General features: G+C 41.4%; 1 protein-coding gene across 1 annotated transcript in view; it reads left to right on the top strand.

Moving 5' to 3' along the window:
* The window catches only part of LOC116783088 (E3 ubiquitin-protein ligase SH3RF3-like), a 250,742-nt gene that overhangs the window by 180,054 nt on the left and 58,191 nt on the right, over positions 1 to 12,497 (top strand). The window contains exon 4 of the mRNA XM_032680351.1: positions 7,204 to 7,572. Coding sequence (XP_032536242.1) covers positions 7,204 to 7,572 — 369 coding nt within the window. The remainder of the gene's footprint in view (positions 1 to 7,203; positions 7,573 to 12,497) is intronic.

Raw genomic sequence — 12,497 nt, 5'->3', positions numbered from 1 at the left:
TTTGCCACTGACTTCAAAGGAATTAGGATCAAGCCCATGAATTCATGACTGCACTTTTTATTTAGCTTTCTGAATAATTTATAAGTAAAAATAGGATGGATTCTCTCACTCTTTCTGATGTCGAGTAAAGCTGTATTTGGTTACATTTTTTGCTTTCAAAGGAGCTTTAGTGCAGTCGTGAGCATCTCATTATGAAAAAGGGTGTCCATAGAGGACAGATAGGAAGAAAAAGGAAATCCTTAGGCACAACGAACATTCACAGCAGATCAGAGATTCAGAGATGACAGATCAGAGCAAGATAGTCCTCATAGTTGAAGCTGAAGGCTAGATAACTAGCATTGTTTCAGGAAGTAGAGAGGGCTCTAGAAAGCGTACTTCTTTTTGGTGAGTTCATTTATTTTAATGATATTGCATTTAGTTTTATTTTCTTTCTTTTCAGTGATTTAGACATTAGTTTCCATAAGATTACTTACTGTGCTTTGGTTGTGAGCAGACTTTGTAGCAGACTGCACATTTTTCTGAGATTCACCATGTTCTCCACCACTGAAAACCATTTTCCTTCTTAAAACTGTTCAGAAAAAAGGAGAAAGAAAAAAAAATTCCCAGATCACCACCCAGGGCTTAGTGTTTACTTCTGCTGCACGCATCATTTATTTTCATTCTGCAAGATCATGATGACACGCTCGTCCAAGCACATGCTGTTCTAATATGCTACATTCCTTCAGCCTCTCAGTGTGTTAGAAGTGACATTGCTGCTAAATGAGAAAGATCTTGTAGGACAGGGAAATGGATTGCTAAGTACTGCTACCTTTCAAGGAACCATGTTGTAAACAAAAATTATTGACTTGCTTTTTCTGGACTATACATAATTGTGTACAGGTATGACCCTGATTAGGAAGGCTATCTGCTGTATGGTTTTAGGGACTTCCTTCCTTGAGAACAAGCTGACATATTTAGCAGGCTTTTGGAAAAGAGAACAAGATGTATGCTTCAGCCTATGACTGGAGGAACAGAACACTTGAAGTTTGACATGTGCCCTAGCAAAGTATTTCTGCAGCTATTGTTTCATGTGAATGTGTTCAAGCAAGCACATGTACTGTGCTTCTTGTATTTTCTGGGTGCATGGAATAACTCTTCTCTCGATCACAGTGTGGGGTTTCAGAAATCTATCTTCCATGATGGATAAACCACTTGCAAAAAAATCTGTTCCACATTTGCTTGTTCCTCCCTTGCAATAAATTAGACAGGGCAATAGTGGATTTGTAGAGATTAACATAAAACCATTAAATAATGCTTTGTTTTAGCTATAATATTTTCTCTTAAACTGTGCCTTACTAATTATTCTTCATTAGAAGATGGCACCTAAATGAGTAATTGAGATATGATTTTGTAGGTTTTGCCAAATGAATTTAAACTGTCCATGGAGAACTTTGGAGGCTTTCTCTAAACACTGTTAAATCTGAATTAATAAAACATATAAAAGATGAAAATGATAGATGAATTCAATATGACTTGGTCAAAGAGCTTTTGGCACAACTTTGTCTGCTAATATCCCATTAGTAAGCTCTTGGAATTGCTGTGTGTCCACTATACTAACTTACCAATGAACATCTAAAGTATTAGGTAAAGTATTATGTACTTTCTCCCACTGTCCATTTGATCAAAGGCTGTTTTGCTACTTGGCTATAGAAGAAGAAGGATTGTATCCTACATTTTCCAGTAGGGATAGCAGCAAGTAAAAGCTGTTTCAGCTTTCTGAAATGCTGCTTTTTGGGGATGAAAATGCTTTTACAGATGCAGTCCTCTCAGGGACCCAGCAGAGACAGAAGAATCTTGTACAGTTATACCCTTAGTTACTTAATAACCTCACTGTGCTTCAGAACATAAATTATAATACTAGTAAAACTAGTTTAATGAGGGCATAAGAACTTAGTATTTCCTCTAAGTAACTACTCTGAAGTTAATAAATTCTGTCTATTTATTTTAATCACAAAATCAGATATGAAATTTCAAGTTGCCAAAGTTTCCACAAGGCATAAAATAGGGATGTACGTGATCTTCTCAATATTTATGAACCATAATGTATAAAAATCAGCAGTCCCTAGGTGAAAATACTTTCAGTCTTTCAGGACATTGTGAAGATGTTTTATGAATAATTTTAGTTTTCATTTCTGCTCTGCTCAGTGGTTCCTTTCCAAAAACTTGAGCATGATATTTTTTCTTACAAATTTACTTTTTTGTATTAGGCATGTATTGATTTGTGGGGTTTTGTAACTTCTCACTTTCAAAAGGGATCTGAAATAACATGTTTCTGATATTATACCTGTATTTGAACAGCACTATTCTTTAGCTAATAGTTTCCACAAAGACAGAAGGAGAAAGCTTGCGTAGCAAATGAAGCATTGTTTTCCTGAAAGTCTTAATAAACTGTACTTTATTGTTCAAATTGGCTCCAGTTTATCAAAATACTGAAGCGTTTGTGTAAAACTGAGAATTTAGTCTATCCTTCCTTGTTCAGAAAACAGCAACATTTTAAGTCTCATTGCTAACACTTTGGTCTGCACATTATCAAGCATGTGCTGTTGGTAAGCCAGAGTGAAGTCCTCTCCTTGGCAGGTCAGATGCCAGTCAGAAATTAATCCCTTACCTAGACCTAAATGACTAAAAAGCTAAGAGTATTCAATAGCAGAATAAGACTTACTGTCCTCCATCTTACAGAAGACAGCACTGTCATTCAAATGCAACAACCCAGGAGCTGTTGTGGTGACCACAGTGTATGTAACAAGGTGTCCCTTAGGAGTCTAAGCTGAAGTAGAATAATTTTGCCACTAACATGGATTAGTAAATGCACAGGCATATTTGTCAAGGGAGATGCAGTAAAGGTTAATTATTTAAATCTGACCTAAATTTCCCATTCTTCTGTCTTGTTCCATATTAATAACAATAAATTCCAAGGTAATATTTTGTTATTTGTTCTAAATTTAGAATTATTTATCACCCACATTGGAAAAGAAGTAGATTTTCCTTAGTCTTCACCCCAGCTGATATATGTAAGTAGGTGCATAATGCTGCCCATTGACACTAGAGTTTGCTAAATCACATTGGGATATAAAGGGCATATTTGGTCCTGTATGGGGATAGTCAGTGCAGATGACAGTTTCTCTCCTGTACCCCCTTATCCTTAACAGAGAAATATGTTGTGGTCCCTTTTAAACCTACATGTATCAGCAACTGGAGTGAACTGTGGTATATGTGTGTATATGCATGTGTGCAAGCATGTGCAACAGGGACCGAGAGAAAGTCACCACAATGCCTTCTGCAGAAAAAATTAGGTTTATCTAGAGACTAATAAAAAATAATTTTGGCAGTGGAGAAGTCCCAAGTGAGGTAGCTTAATATTTGTACCTTTGTCATCTGGGTGTTAAAGTCTCAAGTAGAGTAGCTAAAATAGTCATATCTAAAATCCAGAAGAAGAAAAATACCCTCTCCCTTAGTTCATATTGCATGGGCTGTCTGGCAGGATGCTAAAGTCATGACAGCTTGCATTGTGGCAGGGAGGGCAGTGTGGCTTCCTGATCAAGATCAGCAAATTTCTGATCAACAGCACTTGATTACTGCTCCCTTTGTGGGCAAAGGTTGTTTGGAGGTGAACAAGGCCCTTTTTCACACTCAAATCCAGATGAGCTGGAGCTGTCTCCAGTATGATTCCTCAAAGCCGGGAAAGGACTTCCCGAGAAATAGGCACAGTAGCTCTATGAACTGAGACTGATGCATCCTTATCTCAGCGTACAGGATTCACAGTCGATAGTCACTGAGACCCTCTGGACAATTTTACTGCACCATTTCATTGCCTCTCTTGCATGGAAGGTCCGTCAGATATTATAAGGCTTGCCCTTGCAAGATTTTGCATTCCTAGACAGGATTGCAGGGCTGCTGGGAATGTTTGACTGACATTCAAATCCAAGCTTTATCCCTCTAAATCGCATGTCAAGTTTTCTAGGACATCCCCTTTTTAAAGAATGGATTTGGGGTAAAATCAGTCTATCTGCAGTTTCAAGGGCATTTTACAATTTGGGCTTAGCAGGACCAGAATTTCAAATATAGGTTCTTTCTAGAGAAGGGATAAAAAATTACTAAGAAAGTTGAGTTCTGGTATTAGAGGTTGTCATAAGAGCTACAGACCCCTAGAAATGTCAAATTCCTGACACTGACTGTGGGTCAGAACTTTCCGTTAAGCTTCTCATCTGGAAGCAAATCTGCCTGAAGATCAGATGACAGACACTAGAAAGCAATGCTTGTTTACTCAGAGTTTAAAATAAGAAATTTGCTATCATGTTTATGTTAAAAAAGGGTTTCTAAAAGGGGTTTTTTTGTGAAGAGGCAGCACTATTTGCTTTTACAAAGTAGGAAGCAGACTTTTCTCTGGTATTCATAGCCTATTTGGGAAGTACTTTCCAGCAACTGTGGGCAAAGCTGTTTAAAAACAGTTCTCTACAAAAATAAAGTTGTAAAGCTATAAAGCATTTTTTATCTTGACAGACCAAAATAATTTTTTCCCAGTATTTCAGGAAGACTCTGACATTCCCAAAAGTTCATTATTTTGACTTTTTGGGCAGGGTTTTTCTTTTTGTCTTTAATCTTCTACTGATATTGGGAATGATTTTTGTTTATATCAATACAGGACTCTTTTATTGACATTTTCACTAGGTCCTGCTTTGAACAAAAAAGTAATGGATTTTGTTGTTTTAAAAAGAACAGTTCAGTGTTAAATTGGATTCCAAACAGTGGGATTTATAGTCTAATTCTTACGAGATTCAGAGTTTGATATCAAGGGCTGGAACATTTCGTTGTCCATATGGAGCATGTTGTAAAATCAGAAGTTCTAAATTCTTTTTTTTAACTCTATTTTTTTCCTATGTCAAAGAGTTAGAATATATTCTTTTTCTGCTTACTGTTGATTGGCAAAGTATTTCCTCACCCTCTGCTGTAGAAGAATCATGAATATTTGATGTCTTTCTCCTTCTCTCCTTAATATTTCAAGTAATTCAGCTAGACTATCTCCATCAATGGGGTAAGCGGAGCTGTAACACCTACTTAAGGGAGTGGAGCCATCTGGTTTCCTTGCAACTTGGAGCCTGCTGGCAAATATTAGGTTGTACCAATTTAAAGCATGATGAAGTGGGAAATAATGGACATTTTTGAAGAATCTGAAATAGGATCAGCTGTTATTGGCAAAAATTGGCAGGTGCAGTGCACTACACTGGCTGTAAGCATGGTCTCAAGTTGAAGAGTGCAGCTGGGAAAATGACTTGCTAATTGAATGGTTACAGGACTCCCAGCAGCTCTGACAGTAGTGGAGCATCACTAATTGGAGGCTCTTGGCTGAGTTGGTGGAAGCTGTCACTGAATGAAGGATCCTGCAAGTTGATGTTTACTTTCTAAGCGTTAGTGTGGTTTTTGCCTGTTACCAAGAATGAGTCCTCATGGAGTCAGAAGTGTTTTCAAACTTAGGAGGACTGGCTTAAGGTTAGCAATATCTATTTCTTTCATTTACAGCATGGTGACAGTGGTTGGGAGTTATAAAAGCTACTCGATTACACATTTGTTTAACTGCACATTTCTGTTGTCATTTTTCCCTACCTCTCTTTTTCCCTTTTATTTTCACTTGCGTTAAGTTTCTAAATTGGTTTGGAGCACCAACTATTCTTTTTTTTTATTTATTTAGAGCCTCAGAAGACCTTGTCCTCAGCTGAGTTTCTTACATGCTGCCATAATTAATAGAAGTTGTTATAGAAAGAAAAATAGCCTGGTTTTGGTCCAGAATAGTATTACATACACCTCTGATTTTTGTGGGTGTCAAAATAGCAGTGAATGCAAAAACATGTATGCATTAGCTATATCTCCCCTTTTCGTCTGTTGTTTTTATTCAATAAATGCAAACATATTGCAGTGCATCCTAGTTTAATATAAAGGTCTGTTGGCAAAATGTGGCATTTTCCCTCAGCTGTTAGCACCCCTTGAGGGAAGATGTATTGGCAACGAGTGCTGTGCAGAAAGCACTGCTGACTTCAGAGTATACTTCATGTATCATTAGTGACTGCAGCATCCCTGTGAGGTTAAAAACTCTTCAGCTATGTAAGGTGTAGCTATTCTGTATAAGTTATGGAGGCTAGCAGGTAAGATGCTTCAGTGACAGGGTTGTGCCACCCAGCATGCCTCTGGCATTTATAGACACAAGGTTATCCCTGAATTTGGATTAGATGAGGAACAGTGGGCTGAAACCTTGTCTGAGTGTCCTGGTGCTCTGCAGTCTCCCTGGGCCGTAGACCAAGTTTTGAACCCTTCAAGAGGACTGATGAGACTACTTTTTAAAGTTGGACCCTGAGCAAATCTTGCAGTGGCCATTAAGGTCTTCCACAGCTTAGGTGATACAGCTGGGAAAAATATCTTCAGTTTGCATCTGCATTTGGATAACCTGTGTTAGGTGGCAGGCAGAGAGATGAAACTGGAGGAATTTGGAAGCTGTACCTCTGGATCAAAGCCATGTGTGACAAACATTAAACATAGGCCTATGATGGAGCTGGGAATAGCAAAACATTGATGCCTCTTTCACCAGGCTCTGACTCACAAGCCTGGGACAAGCTATTTTGGGGAATGCCATTTTTTTTAAATGTCATAGCTTGATATGGACCAATTTATGGTGCCTAGTTCTAGCCTACCTCTCTTTTGATTTCCCAGCATTAACTAGTGTATGGAAATAATTCACTTGACTTCATAAAATTAAATAAATTCATGGAATCATTTAGGTTGGAAAAGACTTCTAAAGCCACCCAGTCCAACTGTTAGTCCTGCACTGCCAAGCCCACCGCAAAACCATGGCCCTGAAGTACTGTGTCTTTTAAGTCTTTTTAATACCTTCAGGGACAGTAATTCCACCACTTCTCTGAGCAGCCTGTTCCAGTGCTTGACAACTTTCAGTGAAGAGATTATTCCTTATTCCAATCTAAACCTCCCCGGTGCAACTTCCTCCTGCCCTTTCACTTGTTACCTGGGACAAGAGACCAACCCTCACCTCTCTACAACCTCCTTTCAAGTAGTTGTAGAGAGTGATAAGGTCCCCTCTGAGCCTCCTTTTCTCCAGTGGAGGGACCTTATCGCTCTCTACAACTCCTTTTTTATATTTCTCTTTTCTTCCTCACACAGCTGAATGAATCGGCCAAGCAGCTCATCGAGATGGACAAGACATGCTTGGCTGCTGCCTCTGGCTGTGACATGCCGCTGGCGACAGAGACGGCGGCAGTGGCGGCGGCGGCAGCGGTGGGTCTGGCACCATGCTCCACGTTGGCCAGTGCTGGGGCAGCTGGGGCGGCCCAGCGGCAGGTGGAAGGCAAGAAGAATGCCAAGAAGCGCCACTCCTTCACTGCCCTCAGCATGACACACAAGTCCTCCCAGGCTGCCAGCAACCGGCACTCCATGGAGATCAGTGCCCCCGTTCTCATCAGCTCCAGCGACCCACGGGCGGCTGCCAGGATCGGGGACCTCACCCACCTCTCCTCCAGTGCCCCAGCCCAGGTAAGGCAGGGGTGGAGGTGGGCTTTGGGTATCGTTAGCAGATGTCACACCGTTGCATCACCTCTTTCAAAATGGCTGACCCTTGCACGAAGCAGTCGCATGGTGCTGTCATCCTGGTGTGATGGCACTTGGCATCTGCCGTTCCCATCCTTATGTTAATCAATGGGCAGGCTAGAGGCAATCAGGAGCTGAAGGATAAAGCCAAATTTGAGGCAATCAGGAGTTGGAGGATAAAGCCAAATTGGATTCACAATAATGCAACACTTCTAAAACCAAAAAGTAATCCTACAGTTTGTTTGAAGTAATGCAGCTTATGTTGCATCAGTTTCTGTTATAGAAAGGAGTAATTTTGAGTGATTCCATTACCCTGAATGTAGCTGCTACCCTGCAGGGTAGCAATGTCAGTATGAAATTCACATACTGGGGATAAAAAAGAGTTTTGGAATAATTATTTCCATACAGATCACTGGAGGATGAGCAAATGTGCCATACTTTGGCAAGTGTTGTACCCAGCAAAAAGCTGCTGTTCAGAAACACCCAAGGAATTTTTAAACCATCACACATGCTAAGGGTGCAGCACTCTCTATCCTTCACCCTCTCAAAGGAGAGTGTAGAGGAGCATCCTCCTGGGCATTCTCACAGGTCCCAAAAGGGGCATCTGAGAGCTGGCAGAAACAGGAGCCAAACTCACCAGGAGTGTACTGAAACCCCTTGCAATTTCCCACTGTTTCTGCGGATAAGGAAATCCAAGTGCAAATTTGCAGTTTGAAGATGTAGATGGGAGAATAATTACAGTCCCAAAACTCTTCTGCCTCAGTCTTCCTGCTCAGTCATCTACATATTTGGTGTGCAGATTAGCAGACACACATTCATTCTACAGACCAGCTCCTCATGGTCTACTCTGCTTGGCATGGCAGTGCTTGGTACTTAAGCATGTCAGGGTCTTCCCACCCATCATTTCTCTGCTGAAAAAAGCCATCCTTGCCCTTTTCCTCTTCCTGGCTTTGCCTTCTGGCCCCTCACATCCACATCCCCATACAGGGACAAACATGGATCACTTGCCATCCCTGTGGCCCGGAGCAGGAAGAGATCCATGTTACATGCTCGTATGCATGTAGACAGCTGGGTGAGGGACAAGCAGCAAACTGTAGGGACCGTCTGGGACAGAAATGCTGTTTATGTCCATCTACAGTGTTGGTGGGTCTCCCTTGTGAGGCTGGTGTTGTCCACCAGACTGTGGGGTCACTCTTGGTGGCTGTGCCCTGCTGCAACACGACATGAGCCCTCAGGCCCCTGCAATGCAGGTTTGCAAGGAAACTGGGGAAGACAGGATGTCTGCATGCATGCCAGTGTGTGCCACAGGGCCAGCCAAAACAGTGTACTAAGAGGACATTGCCACAGTGGAGCAGTACCCTCTGCTCCTGCCTCAGCTGCTAACCTACCTCCATTGCCCATCCACATGTAGGAGCCAGAGAGACAGCTCAGTCCAACTGTAACTATGCTAATTTTCTTCCAAGTGCCTTTTCCAGGCAGTGTTTCTGTGCTGTAAGGTCTTTCCCCTCCTTTCAGCCTTCATCAGGAGGGTGAAGGTGAGGACATGGCCCCTGCACAAAGCAGCAAAGGTACCAAGATGTACTGGGACAGCTGTGAAACAGCACAAGCGCTAGACATGAGTGAGGGTCCCAAACTCATCAAGGAAATGACACACAGGTTTTTGGCACTCAGTGACACATTTGGACTTTACAGAGATGTGACAGACAGTGTCATCCTGTTCTTGTGCTAGTTGAGAGAAACACTGCACACACCCTTCGCTACAGTCATGTGAAGACTCATTCTGAGCTAGTAAACCACAAAAATTAGACTATGAAACAAAAAGAGCCTTGATTATTCTCTCCTACTTTAACAGAACAAGTGGTAGGCAAAACCCCAGTCACTTCTCAAACCATTGTGGCATTTGCACACAAGTGGTAGAGGACAAGGGCCTCAGGTTCCTGGTAACAAGTTATGATTACCGAAATCCAGCCTGCAGGAATGTTGGTTGGGTCCATTGCAGCAGATGGGGAGACGTGTAGTTGGTGTCCTGGTCAGAAGCTCAGCTAGGGCTTGGGTATAATAAAGTCACTCGTGTGCCCATGGCGGGAACAGGTCTGGGGAGGAGTTCTGCCTCAGGGCGTAGAGCCAGTTTGCAGACCAGGCAGCTGAGCGCATGCCTCTATCAGTGCTGGCCAAAACTGTCCTGGCCAAAATCCAGCAAGGGGAAAAAGAACCTTGGTGGTTCAGATCAACCTTAGTGAAAAGAGGTTTCCATCTGTCAAAAAGTGTTATTGCAGCCCCAAGGACCCTGCCACCACAAGTGTGGCATTTACATGTATAAGTACGTAGCTCTGCTTTTAAAAACCTTGCTATTTGCTTTCTAATTTGGGGGATTTAAACATTTTCCTTTGCAAACTTTGCTATGAATGTGGATCTGTAGGGGAAAAAAGTGGGGCTGAAGTTTTCACTATGACTGTAGGAGCAACCTGCAGAAAAATGCTTCACCCTGTAGGACTAGCAATAAAATCAAAAGAGCTACCAACATGAATTCACCTGATTTTAAGCCTTCTTAGGTTAGGTCTACGAAGAGTACAGAATTTGTCTCTTACCAAATGTACATTACAATTGTGCAGCTATATTTATGTAACTATTAATCCCATAATAATAAAGGTTACATTTTAATTAAAAATGTCAGAAATTCAGTCCCTTCTCTGCCATCTGCTAAGACCTGACATGGCTCTAAAGCAATTAATGATGCTGCAGCCTTAGACAGAAAATCAGTTCAGCACTTTTATTCACATGGCTGAATGCCAGCCAAAGTAGCATAAACAATGGGCCCCATGAGCTCTTACATCAAGGCATTCAGTGCAGTGAGAATCTTGTCTTCAGATCATTTTGCTCTAAAATGCACTTGGCATTTTTAAGGTAAATGCCCTGTACATGTTGTTCAGGGTTTGACGTCTTGACAAATTTGCACACTGATTCTACTGCTACTCTGGAAGTGCTCAGGGGCGTTGCTGAGAGCATGGGCAGGTTGGTAGGAAGGCTGTGCATGTAGCTGCCAAACTCACCGGTGAGCTGTGCTGCAGGAAGATGTCTCACCTTTTCTTTCCTCACTTGAAGAGGAACCTCTCTGCCCTGCAAGTCATTGTCACAGCCTTTGAGTGGTTCTTTCTGTAACCATCTCAGGCCCTTGCTAATTTGCAGCAGCAAATTCAGCCGAAACTTATTTCTTTTAGGGGAAACAACAAATTTACAGTTTCAGTATGGACTATCTAGCAAATTTATGTCTTTCCTTTTAAAATTTGGTTTATTGTGTCTTTATATCATGTCCTTGAAATTTCTAGGCAATTTTTCATTGTTCATTTAATAGATCTCTTCATAAAAAGAAATAAAGGAATCTTGTTCACTTTAGTAGGTATGAATTTCTCTGGAACATATCAGGATTGGTATTTAGCTTGCAGCGGGAGTCTACACTCTGAAAAAGTTCAACATGGTTCTCCTGTAACCTGTCCTTTGAACAAGCAGAATTCAATTACAGGAGTTTTTGAATGGCCTCCAGTCCCCTACGCCAAGGCAACCGGCTGGTGCCCAGTGAAACAGTCTCCTCAAAACAACCATCCATTTTCCTTGTAGACCTGAGGCACCCACATCTAGAGCACCAACTTTCTCTCTGCTGACATGAGAAGAAACAGAGACATCTAGGGCTTCTTGTTGCAGGAACTTAAAATTTAGGTGCAAATTTTACATGTTTCCATAAATGTGGCATATATTCCACCCCTTAGAAGTGATTTCATGTATACTATTTTATTCCTATGGCTTTTGTCAATTTTTGTGCATTGAAACCAGACTTCCATGCTGAGCTGACATGTTTTTTGCTTTTATGAATTGTTACACTGTTATAAGCCCCCTGCTTCTCCAGGAGAGCACAGATTTCTATATATTGAGCACTGACATGCAGACCAGACTATGAAATCACATGTTTTGAAAGCACTTCTGCATATCAATTATTTAATAATTGAAGACTACGGGCCTTCCATAATATGTTCATTATTCTTTAAACAGCACCAACTCAGTTGTTTCCCAAAAGCCAAGATGCATTTTGAAATGAATGATGGTCTTAAAAAACATCTTTACTGACCGCAAACTTAGGGATGCTCGAAAGGTAGAAGAATCAACTTCAAGTCACCTCAGCTGAGGTGACTTGTATAAGTGTCTGGAATTCCACAACAGCCAGGATATAGAGCATTTAATTTCAAAGAGGCAATGCTGGAATCCTAATTTTTTTCTGCACCAAAATTTGCTTGTATGCTTTTTGCTGCATGCTGAGCATCACTCATTAAACATAAGATCTCCATGTGAAAGGTAATAGTGTCTGTCCATCATGCAGGATGTCCTATCATACCGGCAAAATAAATTTTTATTGAAGATGTAAGTAGTGCTGCGAGCCTGTGATGGAGCTGGAGCTGAATTAGGTTACAGGTGCAGAGGAGCAGTTTGCAACTGAGACTCCTTGGGGAGCGGGCAAGGTCCCCCTGGAAAGTAATTGTGCCTAGGCCTCAGATGGCTTGTCTTGCTTCCATTTTCACCCCTCATGAATTATTTGTCCCTGCTAGTTGAAAAGGTCATAGGTCACTACTGCTCCAAATCCCCTGGATTTTGACAGAAAATACATCTCATGAATAATGAAGTATGGCTTTGTGCACACCAGGGTAACAGCTGAGTGAGGAAGAAAGGATCCTCCCCCCAGAAGAAACTTCTGTATGTTTTGAACAACTGATCACCATGCACAAGAAGTCAATTTGTATCTGCAAGGATTAGTACAAGCTCCCAACCAGAGGACACATGTTCAGGAAAAGCTGAGAACAATGTCTTGCACGCTCCTAGTCCCA

This window comes from Chiroxiphia lanceolata, chromosome 2 (genome assembly GCF_009829145.1).
Source record: "Chiroxiphia lanceolata isolate bChiLan1 chromosome 2, bChiLan1.pri, whole genome shotgun sequence".
Classification (NCBI taxonomy): Eukaryota; Metazoa; Chordata; class Aves; order Passeriformes; family Pipridae; genus Chiroxiphia; species Chiroxiphia lanceolata.
Note: the sequence above shows the minus strand (reverse complement) of the source record. Positions and strands in the feature narration are given on the sequence as shown.